The sequence below is a fragment of the Myxocyprinus asiaticus genome, chromosome 1, assembly GCF_019703515.2.
Source record: "Myxocyprinus asiaticus isolate MX2 ecotype Aquarium Trade chromosome 1, UBuf_Myxa_2, whole genome shotgun sequence".
In the NCBI taxonomy this organism is placed as follows: Eukaryota; Metazoa; Chordata; class Actinopteri; order Cypriniformes; family Catostomidae; genus Myxocyprinus; species Myxocyprinus asiaticus.
Genome location: NC_059344.1, coordinates 6139707 through 6153638, shown reverse-complemented (window position 1 = coordinate 6153638; position 13932 = coordinate 6139707). Strand labels below are relative to the sequence as shown.

The 13932-nt window shown below is 36.9% G+C and overlaps 1 protein-coding gene and 1 non-coding gene across 11 annotated transcripts in view; one reads left to right on the top strand and one right to left on the bottom strand.

The window, feature by feature from the left end:
• The window catches only part of LOC127448926 (beta-1,4-glucuronyltransferase 1), a 171772-nt gene extending 158971 nt beyond the window's left edge, over positions 1-12801 (bottom strand). Inside the window, exons 1-4 of one of the 10 annotated variants that reach the window (XR_007898607.1) lie at positions 11411-12801; positions 8776-8929; positions 7362-8142; positions 7117-7253 (exon numbers count right to left, since the gene is read on the bottom strand). Coding sequence is in view for 4 of the 10 variants with exons in the window: in XM_051711891.1 (XP_051567851.1) it covers positions 7381-7474; positions 7679-7794; positions 11411-12544 (1344 nt within the window). In the remaining 6 variants the exon portion in view is untranslated. Of the gene's footprint in view, positions 1-5656; positions 7254-7361; positions 8930-11410 lie in introns of those variants that run through there. The other 9 variants (XM_051711891.1, XM_051711913.1, XR_007898605.1 and 6 more) reach the window with 9 other exon arrangements.
• A 229-nt stretch (positions 12802-13030) lies between these two features.
• trnas-gcu (transfer RNA serine (anticodon GCU)) lies at positions 13031-13112 on the top strand. Its single transcript has one exon. It is a non-coding gene; the product is annotated as a tRNA-Ser (tRNA).
• Positions 13113-13932: the final 820 nt, after the last annotated feature.

Genomic DNA, 13932 nt, shown 5'->3' with positions numbered 1-13932 from the left:
GAATGTGGAGAAACACTAGAAAGGGATGATGGCTGATTCACATTTGATAAAGCAAACAGAAACTGTGTTTACAGTAGTGTACTTACAATGGAAGTATTCGGCAAACATACTGTACAATGACTGCCCATAAACTTTCATAATGAAGTGCGTTTTGTTTTTAGAAAATGAGCAACAAGTCAGAATTATTTTCAGAGCTTGGCAGATGGGAGAAGTTTTCAGGAAACCTGTTTAAAAACAGGCATTGTTTTTGCAAAGCCATTTAGTGATGTCAAAAACACACTGATTGACAGTGTATGGTTCTGTTTGATTTGTGTTAAGTGTATTTTGACTACTCTGCAGCAAGATAAATTCCTTGTATACCCCAAAGGTGATCATTACGTCAACCAGTCAATCGCAAGACAACCACAGGTCGATCTCGTTAACAGGTCAAAAGGGAAAGGGAGTAGAGAGAGAAACTACACAAATAACGAGAATCTTAACGATCACTTTTTATTTCCTCATTTCGGTTCCCATGCACACGGATTTCCAAAACGTGGTAAGGCAGGGGAAGACTCATTTATATTTATGAGGAAAGCTCTATCTGATTGGTTATGGTTAGGTTTAGGGGTAGGGTTGGGTTATAGTTTATATGACCAATCATGTAGCTCTTTCCTGACAAATATTACTGAATCGTTTAATCAGGTATGGCTTTGTTGTTGTTTCAACTTAACCATTTTAATTGATTGGACACAAATTAAGGTCATACAAAAATACAGCTTAAAAATCAAGATTATATTTGATTCTAGGTCAATCATTATACAAACTTATTTCTCTACAGAAATGCATACAGTATATGCCTGTACTTCAGTTGCTTATGTAACAAGAAAACTGAGATACAAATTGACCAAATGGCACACAGATCACCCTAATAATGACATCACATAAAAAAAACAATTTGCAACAAAACTACATAGGCTACACAGGGTTTTTCCTGCATTGACATTTTTTTCAGCGGTCGCCGAAGCAAAATTTCAGGCTGCCGAAGCAAATTTTATAACATTATGAGCCAAAAACAAGATGAATATGCACTTAATACAGTATGCTTCTAATGTAGTATGCAGATGTGTGCGGGGCGATTGAAGACTGGTATCACTTCAATCTCTTAATCTCAATCTCTCGTGCAAGTGATGCGCTCTTCTCTATCATACTACTGTATACTGGAGCATGTGCACGCGCGTCAACTGGGCTTCCCTCGATATCATGGCATATAACAAACCTCAACCCATTTGATTTCTACATGAAAATTTTCTATTTTAAAGCGCTATGGAGCAATTGAACGCTACAGCACTGACATTCTGAACAGCACTGACGAGGGAAGAGAAAATACCTGCTCTTCACCAGCATCAATTACAAGACTTTTACATCTACACATCAACACACCCTTACTAACATTTATCACAGTAAGCTTTAACAGATTTTTTCACTATAACTGTGGTAGTTGTATTAAAGTTACATTTTGAAATGTGTTTAGGCTGTTATTTTTTCATAACAAATGAACAGTTTATTTTTTATGAAGACTGCCTAACTAACAACTGAGGAGCAATCCATGGGCTTAACTATGGTAAACACAAGGGCATGTAGAATATAAATTATGCAGAAAGTCAAGTATACTATTGTAATATATCTCCTGTTCTAATTATGTTTGATATTAGGAAACAAACTGGTTTGGATTCCTAAATTATTAAGAGTCTGATAACAGAAAACCATATCTGTAAACAAACATATTTACTATAGAAGCCAGTCCCAAATAAGTAAATTGGTTTACTTATCAATATTATAACTATAGCTTTATAGAAATAAGATGTTAAATTAATTTGATTTCCCACAGCACCTTGAAGTACAAAACAATTCTGTTGAGTTCAGAAGTTTCTAGATGCTCTGATGATCAATAATAAATAATATTAATTACAAACATGAAATGCAACAACTTATCTTAAATATTAATTATAAGTTAAAGTTCAAGGAATGGAGTTATGAGCCCAAAACTTGACATTTCTATATGTAAAAAAATAAAAAAACATTCAGTAATGACAGCATTTATCTCTTAAAGCATCTCTCCTATGCTCTTATTACTGACTGTTTCCTTGTCTTGAATAATTACTTGAGAACTTGAAACAATGTTTATCTATTTAACAAGTTAGTAAGTATTCGTTTTGGTTTCAAGAATCCTCAAAATTCATGAATGGAATCTACGCCCCTGCTCTGAGATGTCTCTGTCCTGCCAGGCATATGGAGGCTGATCTAATCAATGGAGGTGAGAACCGGTTAAACCTTATTACATACAAACACACATTCAAATGTTAATTATAATTTACAATAATTGTTAAGACTGGAGTTTCTGATTTTTTCTGTGTAGTATAAAAGATGACAGCATTAAACTGTTTGGTGCCCACATTAAAACTGCTGTAAACGATTTCTGAGTCACTAGTGGCACCAAACGAACACCGCTCGTCTTCTGTTGTTTGGGCAAATGTTGATCCAACAGTAAAGTATTAGTAACCCCAAACTCACAGCATTGGCTTAAAGCCACATCCAAGTTTTCTGATTGGCTGATTCTGTTTTTCTGCTTACAGAAAGGGGTCTCACAGGCAAGTGTGATTTCTCAGGACACCTACTGTATTTTAGTGATATCTGTCAGGTATTATGAACATATTATGTGTGCTATTCCAATCAAATGAACAAGCTAGATATACACTGGATACTCTTATTTCCAACTCACACAATCAGAAAAGGTAAACAAAACATGCACTCATTACAACCATTGACAATATATGAATATACAAACTCTATAAAGAAAACATTGTTACATAAGCTAATAAATATTGTATGAGCTGTAATTAATCAACAGTAAATCATCGAATAGTAGATCAGCAGCGATTGCTTGTCATAATTTCTCTGTGTTCCAGTAATCCTGCATTATAAACTTAAATTAGCACTTGTCTTCGATTGACTGGTTGACGTAATGATCACCTTTTGGGTGTTTAAAAAAATCTAACTTTTTTTCTCTATAGGGACACTGTCAGTAAAAATCAATGTGAACATTAACAAATCTACTTCACAACAAAATTGGAACCCTTCAATGTCTGAAATTAAAAAAGCTCATCAGATCTTATTGAATGTGGTGAATGAAGACGAAAGGTGAGCAGTTTCCATCCTTGAATTTATATCGTTGTTCTTCTAACCATTCAAACAGTTAATGTTATCATACTCTCCACGTTACTGGCATACATGCAGTTCTTCAATGAAGCATAGTTATAAATAAATAAAATATCAAACCACCTATATTACATTTTGGTTGTCTTAAATGATTTGTTGTACCATGCCTATGTATAATGAGAACATGTACTGTATACATACCCTGGTGTTTTTTTTTTTGTTGTTGTTGTTGTTTGTTTTTTTTTGGTCTATGTTTTAAATCAGCTTCTTAAGTGCATAGTGTAGTCACATGACACAACAAACTCCATGCAGAGTCAGTGACTGTTTTTATTACACCTCTAGAGGATGCTGTTATACTGTAGAACCAAGGAGTTCTTACGACAGAAACCTCAAGTGCCGGAAAGGAATAAATAATAAAAAAGAAAAAATTAACCATCGGTGCCGATATATCGGTAAAACCGATATCAGTCGGCCTCTATTTGTTTTCCATTTGAACTTTGCTGGTCCAATTTTCTTAACATTTTAGGGTAGAAAAATATTCAGAATCACATAAAACAAACAGGGTGGGTGATGCTAGCCGAATGCTCCAGGTTTGATTTACTGACTAAAAGATAAATTACAGTTCCAGGCAGGTGTGAAGCTGAAGCATAATTGTGCGCTTTGCATACAACTCTTGATCGCTGTGGGGTACCAAAGGGTCTTTGCCGGTAATTGGTGTAGAATAAGTAGCTTTGGATAAACCACAGCCAACATTCGACAGATGATGTTAAATGAGAGGTTTTAAGACACTGCCACACCTGAAACATGGCTAGAGTCTTGGTTGTTTGCTGCATTGCACTAGCGCCCCTTACTGGTTCACCACAGCACAACACTTTCTGTGAAAGAATGTACAGGTGTATGTTCTTCGGGCCAGTACATTTACATGTGCAATAAAAAGTGATCCAATAGCAGCACCATTAGTCCTGGAGAAAAAAGGCAACATATGCAAGCTACTTTTGTTTTCTCATATCTATTTTGTGGTCTTGATATAAAACAGTGGTTCTCAACTCGTTTTGCTTCATGACCCAGCTTCTTCATTGGACATCAGTGGCAGCCTATCAAAGAACCAAACTTGTTTATCATACAAAAGTAAACAACAAAAAATGTATTACTGCATAGGCCCATACAAAATCAGTGTGAGTGTTTGGTTTCAAAATGTCTCTTGAAATTGAATAGTGTCATGATCCTGGTAATAATTCACTGCACAAAACACACTGTGGTCTGTGGTCACACCAAATTTAATGTAGTCTGGGTCGTATTTTTATTTTTTTTTTTTTTCTTGCAAAAGGATGATTTTTGAGGATAAGGGCATGTCTAGCAAACCTGTCCATGTTGGCATCTGCCTAAGTTGGCTAGGTTGGTCCAAGTGACAGATAAAGAGTTTGACTGGATGTAGAGGTAGACTCAAAGTCTTTGACATCAACATCAAAATATATAGGAAGTGTTGTCTTCTCCCAAAAAATTAAGCTTATTTACTGCGCTATCCTTACAATTCAAGATATGGTTAGTTGAAAGTTGTTATTTGTATTAAAGGGATAGTTCACCCAAAAATCATAATTTTCTCATCATTTACTCACCCTCATGCCATCCCAGATGTGTATGACTTTCTTTCTTCTGCAGAACACAGATTAAGATTTTTAGAAGAATATTTCTTCGTAGGTCCATTCAATGCAAGTGAATGGGTGTCAAAATTTTGAAGCGCCAAAATCCACATAAGGGCAACATAAAAGTACTTAAGACGAGTCTGGAGGTTAAATCCATGTCTTCAGAAGTGCTTTGATAGGTGTGGGTGAGAAACAGATCAATATTTAAGTCCTTTTTCCTTCACTTTCACTTTCTCCTTCTTCTGTTTTTGGCAATTCACGTTATTCTTGCATATCGCCCCCTACTGGGCAGAGAGGAGAATTTGATCAAAAAAATTACTCAAATATTGATCTGTATCTCACCCACACATACTGTATCATATTGCTTCAGAAGATATGGATTTAACCACCAGAATCGTCTGGAGTACTTTATGTTGCCCTTATGTGGATTTTGGAGCTCAACATTTTGGCACCCATTCACTTGCATTGCATTGACCTACAGAGCTGAGATATTCTTCTATAAATCTTAATTTGTGTTCTGAAGAAAAAAGAAAGTCATACACATCTGAGATGCCAGGAAGGAAAGTCATAGAAGAATTTAAATTTTTGGTTGAACTATTCCTTTAAGCATTGTTTTTCCGTGCTGTCCGCGGACCTAGCAGAACAGACTTGCATCTAGTTTTTGGGTCTCGACCCTCTGATCTAAAAACAGCAAACCACTAATATATCTTTCAGTATAATATTAGCAGATTTAAGAACGGGTATTATGCAATAATGCACCTGCTATTGAATTTGAACTGAAAGTAGACAAACAGAGGAAGACAAACTTGAAGACTGTGACAAATACAAATGTTGTGCATTTATTTCACAAGGTAAAATAAAACTAAAAGGTCAGTATTATTATTAGTAGTAGTAGTAATAAAAGAAACAACTCACATAACTTGTCAATTCAAACAATAACTAAAATTTGTTTTAAGAAAAAATCAACTAATTACATGTGCTTTATCACTATGGTCACCATTTTATAAAACACAATTTTATAATACAATAGTTTTTTCTGTGTAAGGTTTCTTGATCAACAGTGTTTCTCCAGTGTACAAACATCACAACATCCATGCTAACATCATTACATTACACTTTCAGGGTAAACATACAGTAGTTAACCAAAAACGCTCTTATGGCAAAATTAACTGCCAAAATAATACTACTTATAAACTAGTATAAAAACTAATGGAAAGACACACTCATTCAGTAAGATTTTTCACATCAGAATTGCACAAATTTTGCCACCAAAAACTTAAATATTAGAAAAATAAGAAAAGGACAACTGGTTATTTTTTTTTTAATATGTTTCAAAACAAAGGGCAATACATACTAGCCACTTTAGTGTTAAAACCTACATATCTCTTACAGTTCATGTAAATATCTGTGACATGTATAATATTGCTTTTTCAATTCATTCAACTGCACACCGTATGGTGACTAAAGTCACTACAACCTGAAAATGTCTGCATGAATCTAAATTTGCTTAATTGTCATCTACCCTTAATCCATGAGTCAGAAATAATTAAAACACTAATATGATTTTCAGACACAACTCTCTATGCATGTTATATCATCAGGGTTTCTGAGCCTCTTTGGATCCGTTATTAGCATAAAGGCGGCCTATCAACCTTAATATGTTAATAGCTTTAAAACTAATCTCTGGATCTTTACGAGTGGAGATGTCTCGTGAGTAACACAAACATGGGTACTGATACAGTCGCAATATCAGAGAGCTGCACATCTTGGTAATGCTTTGGGTGCCACTTAACCATGTACAACACACTGTACTTCACTGTTTGACAATGGTGTAATAACTAGCCCCTGCTTACACAATTTGCACAGTATACAAGAATTGTAGACATTTCTTAGGTTAAAGAAAAAGGAAACAAATTGCATCAAATTTGAAAAAGTGAGCAGCATACAAATTAAAATAAATACATAAATTAGCTTTGAAAACAACATGAAATAACCATGTCACTTGCTCTCAGAGTCCTTAATTAAAGGTTTGTGGGTGTGTTCAAAACATAAATACATTTTAGCAAAAAAAAAAAAAAAAAAAAAAAAAAAAAAAACTACAGACAGGTTCTTAGATCCAGTTTTGTGCAGCTATTAAATCCAAGCTTCTGTATGTCTGGAAGATGCTGATTAGGGTTAGATTTCAGTGTGTCGTGAAGACTTCACATTTCTGACAACAACAGTCTAGCAGCGGTGAGGAGAGTTGGGATACTTGGCCTTCAAACTCTCCTTAAAACTCCGAAAGAGGAGACGGTTTTTATGGTTCTCCTCATCCTTTCTGCTGTGGAAATCTCCCTGGACCTTAAACCCTTTGTGCACCACAAAGGCATTGCTCACTACAGAGAACCTGTAACCTGCTATGTGAAGCTCACACGCCTAGAGAAAAGAGTTAAACAGTCAGTGAATGAGTACGTATCTGAGAATAAATGAATGAAATAAAATAATAATTAAATTAATATATGGAACAAAATGAAGGATGGTTACCTAAATGTTAGGTTAGTATTTAGGTTTTTATGTGCATTTTGGAGATTTTATCTTGGTGTTTCAATCCAGAAGTTTTTTTTTTTTGTTGTGATATCCTAAACCCCAAGGCATAACTGAATCAGAAAGTACATAAGATATTTAACAAAAACATTTGTCTTAAGATGGTTATTTATATCTTCAGCTTTATTGATGAAATATACATTTTAGACTCCCAAACATTCCTTTTGCTAATAGAATAGAATAGAATAATAGGGAGCCCTGCAACAGACTGTATGACCCCCACAGAGTCCCCCACTGAACATCGAGTCTGGGATTACATGAAGAGACAGAAGCAACTGGGACAGATAGAAGATAGAAGAACTGTAGCAAATTCTCCAAGAAGCTTGGAATATCCTTTCTGCCAACAACCAAGAAAAACTGTGTCCAGGTGTACCTAGGAGAAATGGTGCTGTTTTGAAGCCAAAGTGGTCACACGAAATATTGATAATATTTTTGATAATATTGATAATATTTTTTTTTACTGGTCTTTGTATGACGTTAATTTATAAATGAAAACTATTCATGGCATTATTTTTGAAGAAATCCTCACTAGGCAACATTTTTCACAAGTGCCTAAAACTTTTGCACAGTACTGTATAATAACTGATTATAAGTACAATATATTTCAGTTTATTTAAATCTACACAGTATACAAGTAGTTTACAATTTAGATTTCCATGGTACCAGCAACTTTCCTGATTGGTGGATCTCTCTGCATGATTATGGGTAGTGTAGTTCTTCACTGGAAATGTCCAAATAAACACGATTTTACATTTTAAATGAAGTGGTAATCACACTGACCTGTGGCTTCAACAAAAGCATATATCATCATTTAGATCACATCCACACTAATATGTTTTCATTTGAAAACACATTTATTTCCACATTGAAACGGCACTAAAAACTTTAAAAAACATGCTCCATAACTGCCTTCTTTGGAAAACTATGACGTTAGGACAGAGAAGGTAGTGGATTGTGGGGCGAAATGAAAATGGGCCCCACCGGTGTACATGAATAAGGGAAAAAGTGTATTTAAAGTGCTGTGACAGGTCAGCATTTCATTACCATTTCAAGTTTTCACCATTTTAATTACCTTTTTTCTAGAAGTACGAACTCTCTCAATTAATATGAGGACATGGAAACAGCAAGTATAATACAGTAAACAAGAAAATGCAGAATGAAGAAAGTATGTCACACCACAGAAAACTGCAGACAATGCTTGGAATTTTTTCTACTCCCCACATAAGTGTACATTTTTTACAATAAGAGTTTAAAACATCAGTGAAAATCAGGTAGCTAATAAAATTACATTTTTAAAAGATACAATTTACTAAAAATATACTAATTTAAATATATGTGACCTACAAACACATACCTCTTGGAGAGCAGATCTTTGCAGATGGTTATTTTGCAGATTAATGGCTCATACTTTCACTCTGTGTGAGTTTTTGTGTCTTTGTGTCGACAGTGTCTGAATTCCTTCCCCAGATTATTCTTGACAAAACATCTTAAGCTTTGACAAGCGGTTTCTGCAACCCGTTTAACAAAGCAAGCCTCAAAGGCTGAAACAGTCACAAAGTAATATTTTTCATGACTTATTTTCAGCGTTTCTGTCAAACGTTCAGCAAGGTGTGCTATCTGTGTCTAATACTGCTGTGATTAGAAGCCGCACTCGAGTTCCAAGCTGTGTACTATTTTAATTTTTGCAGATTTCATTAATGCTGCTGTTATTGTATTTGTTGTAACTTTCAGTTAATGTTTTTTTGGTAAGAGCTCATCTTATCCTTTTTTTTTTTTTGTGGATTTTTCCCCTTTTTCTCCCAATTTGGAATGCCCAATTCCCAATGTGCTTTTAAGTCCTCGTGGTCGCGTAGTGATTCGCCTCAGTCCGGGTGGTGGAGGACGAATCCCAGTTGCCTCCGCGTCTGAGACTGTCAACCCACGCATTTTATCACGTGGCTTGTTGAGCGCGTTGCCACGGAGACATAGCGTGTGTGGAGGCTTCACGCCGTCCACCGCGGCAACCACGCTCAACTCACCACGTGCCCCACCGAGAACGAACCACATTATAGTGACCACGAGGAGTTACCCCATGTGACTCTACTGGGCCAATTTGGTTGCTTAGGAGACCTGGCTGGAGTCACTCAGCACGCCCTGGGAACTAGCGAGCTAGCGAACTCCAGGGGTGGTAGACAGTGTATTTTACCACTGAGCTACCCAGGCCCCCTCATCTTATCCTTTATATTTTGTTCTTGGTTTTCACCATTAAAGAGCACAACAGTCAGGTTCCGCAAGTAAAAATCCCATAATTTTTTCCCATAGACTAACTGATTAATAACGATAACTTACAATCCTTGAAAGACAGACCTACTGTGAGCTCCAAGGTTGTTCATCAATGGTAAATGCTTCTGTTGAAGCCATCAGTTTGCGTTATTTCAACTTTATTGTTTAAAAATTGTGTTTAATATCAGAGCTCCTAGTGAACAATTACATTACCCATGCTCCAGCAGAGAAAATCCACAAATCAGAGAACTGCGCCCAAGAAAGCCCACCAAACCAGCCCGGAAGTGACCGTGCACTTCAATGACACGCTGTGAATAACGCAATAGAGTCGGTCTTCCTTGACCCTAAAGGTACTAATTTATATGTATATATCTGGATATTTTGCAATAAAAAAATAAGTAAAATACATTGTTTCTATACTTTTAATAAACTTTAAAATCAGTCGTTTTAGAGATTTCCATTGTTTTCAATTACGTCATTCACAATTCACAATGGGATTGTAGTTTGTGCCCTCATGAAAGACGGTATTTATACAGGAGTTTGGAATGGCATACTGCCCATACTACTTCTGCCATACACTCACCCAGCACTTTATTAGGAGCACTATGGAACCTGTTAACTTTATAAAAACATTATAATAGGAACCTAATAAAGTGCCCGACGTAGTCTTCTGCTGTTGTATTCCATCCGTCTCAAGATTTGATGTGTTGTACATTATGAGATGCTATTCTACTCACTACAATTGTACCATTTTTTTCCCCATTCTGATGGTTGGTGTGAACATTAACTGAAGCTCCTGACTTTTATCTGCATGATTTTATGCATTGCACTGCTGCCACACGACTGGCTGATTAGTTAATATCTCATGAATAAGTAAGTGTACAGGTGTTCCTAATAAAGCGCTTGGTGAGTGTATGAGTCTATGGCAAAAATAGTATGAGTAGTGTGGTAGTATGCAATTCCGAACTCAGCCACAGTCTTGTACCTTTGTCTTTTTGTCTGACTTTCAAATACTTTTTTGCTTCAAATCAAAGTTTGTAATGTTGTGATTCACCTCGGAGCTGGTTGGTTGGCTTGGTTCATGGTTTAGAACTCTTTTATGAAGGATTTTATGAAAAGTCTATGGAAAAAAATGAATGGGAAAAATACTTCTGGAACCCAGACGGCTGAAAAAGCGGACGGGCTGTGTTGCACCCTATTGTGAGTAAAGAATGTGTGAAACAGGATGCAATGAGCCATTTACAATTTCAAAAAAAAGTCACAGATGTTTCTTAATGATATAATGTTTTTGTTGATATAATGTATTCAGAGTTTTCAGACTTTAAAACTGAAAAAGGATTAGTGTGACATCTGTTGAAAAGCTTATACGTTGTCACTAAAAATCTAATTTTCTAAGAACACAACTGCTGAGCTCTATATGAACTGGCCACATCCACACTAATCCATAATGTTAAAAACCTCTGTTTTCGGTTTCCTGAAGTCATCGTTTTCTAAAGTATGCAGTAATGAAAAGCATTTTTGAAAGTCTCAGTTTTCGGTGGAGTAAAACGCCATTCTAGCCTGGATGGGAGGCGTAAATGTAGCGAAATCAGTATGTTTTCAAGCGAAAATGTATTAGTGTGGACGTGGCCTAAAACAGAGATCAAACGTTATGATATTCTCAACAGATCAGGCATCATATGGACAACGCTTGCTTCCTCTTGCAGTCCGCATATTCATACACTCACCTGACTGATGCGGTTGAAGCCATATTGCCTGAAGTTTTCATCGTATAGAGGAACCGATTGAGCACCAATATAGAATGGCTCCCATGGATCCGCCCAATTTATAGTGTACACCACCTCCAGTGGCCCAGAGCTTTTGCTGGGCAGATTGACCCACTGAGAGTAGTTAGTCGGAGCCTGACAACGAGGGCAAAGTTCATCATAGAACGGCCGCACCTCCCCAACCTGATAGAGCTGTACCAGCTCCGACTTAGAGGCGGGCATTTTACGAGTGTGTCTGATTTCAAAAGCAGGAAGCACGAGGACTTCGTCCGCTGCTGGTTCACGTTTCATCAGCATGGTCACGAACTGGTGGTGTAAATTAGCACTGGGTATCATATCAATGTCGATGACCAGGATGTAGGCAGCATCTGTGCCACTTCGGGCCACGTTACGGAGGAGGTTATTGGGGTACGAGACATTGCTGCCAATGGCGTAGTTTTTATACTTGTCTCGGTAGGATTCAAGTTTTGCAAAGACACCGATACACCCTTTCTCTTCAAGCCCAGCAAAATGCTCTCTGTCCTGTTCTGGAAAGCTGGCCATCTCCCCTGAGTGGCAGACCAGATGGAAGTCCACCAGAGCTTGAATCTGAGGACAGAAGAGGCTGAGGGCATAGACAAAGGCGGTGGCAAACCTGACATCTTGGCCATGGGCGAATATGGCGATGGACAGTGGATTCTGCCAGCGCTCCAGCAAAGAGTTCAAGTGATGAAGGTTATTGATAGTCGTATGCGAAGCCAAAGCAAGGTGGTGTGATCTTGGATCTGCACCTGGCTTCTGATTGGTAGAAAAGTCACTTTTGATTAGATTTTTATACACACGGTACTGTCCGCTACCATCGAAGATGCCACCTGTGGATAAAGAGTATCTGAGATGTTCTCGCCTGGGGTTTTTTTCTTGATGCGAGGTCTTTTTGGAGCCAAACAGCTCGGAATATTTGTAGCGCTGCTGTTTGCCATGCAATTTTGAGATGAAAGACAGATATAAAAGCTGCAACAGTGCAACAAGGAGAAGGGCACTGAGCACCACTTTAAAAACGGAGCATTTTTTAGAGAAATGCATTACAATAATTTGTACCTGTAAGTGAATGTACATGAAATCAGTCTTGAAATACAAGCTTTGTGGCTGCTGTGAACACAGATCACCTAGGGTAAGCCTGGGTGCCACTAGCTAGCTAGACACCCTCATGCATGCATGCATGCATGAGACAGCACTTGCATTGCAGCAAGCTGTAGTCAACCCCTGTTTGTCGAAATATTTGAGCGGGAATTAATTCGCATGTTTAAGACGCCCTCAAACACACAAAAAAGAAACCATCGCTCGTGAAGATCAGACACCGCGCATGGCGTCGCATGTTTATACAGTGTGTCGCAATTACCGTAAGTACTCTACAACGGGCTCTAATGAAACTCTAGCCTGGACGTGTGCGATTTTTGTGACACATTTCCTGTTGCAAATATTGGAGAAAATTTCAGTTAATATGAAACTGATATCATATAACTGACAAATCCTTTATCTAAAATCTGTTTTTTCATGTACTTGCAGTTCAAATTATACATATCTATATAGAAAATGCCGTAAGACGAGGTGGCCGAGTGGTTAAGGCGATGGACTGCTAATCCATTGTGCTCTGCACGCGTGGGTTCGAATCCCATCCTCGTCGACGTACTTTTGAGATTTACAAATCGTCATTACCTAGAAAGCACCTAGGTACCTAATTTTCTGTGCGCTTAATGATCTCAATGACAATACCGTGTTGTTTTGCCATATACAATGGTATTCTTCAAAGAACCAAGGATCATGTAAATATTGGTATATGGTAATCATCTAAGGCATATCAAAGTATCATGGTACCAGCACATCTTTGTAAGGATACGGACAGTTGACCAACCGGTCAAATCTTTGGACAAACCTAAAAGTTTATGCTTTAAATGAGTTTTGTATTAAAATATAAATTGTGCATATTTATGATTTATTGTTTTATAATGAAACTTAAATGTTAAGGATTTTTGTTTAAATGTATGAGTTGGACTAGTTAAGGAAAAAGCAGCCAACAATCAAATCTACGTAATTCCCATACATCCTATTATCTCATTGCTTTGACTTTACTATTATTCTAAAATGTGGAAAATAGTTATAATAAAGAATGAGTGGGTGTGCCCAAACTTTTGACAAGCAGTGTAAATTAATAATTGAATGTACCAATTTATTTTCTAATATTCAATGAAAAACAATAGTCATACCCTTTCATTACACCCCCTTTAAAAAAAAAAAAAAAAAAAAAACGAATACGTTTTTAAATAAATAATTTATATAATTGCTGAATGTATAGCCTTGGCCTGAAACTTAAATCTATGCAGTTCCCTTTCAAGTCGGTCATTTCAATGCTGCATTGCTGACACTATGGGGTTATCCCAACAGGCGTAGACAATCTCTGAATCTCTTTAAAATCTCAATTTTAATTGGCAGACAGCACAGATTTC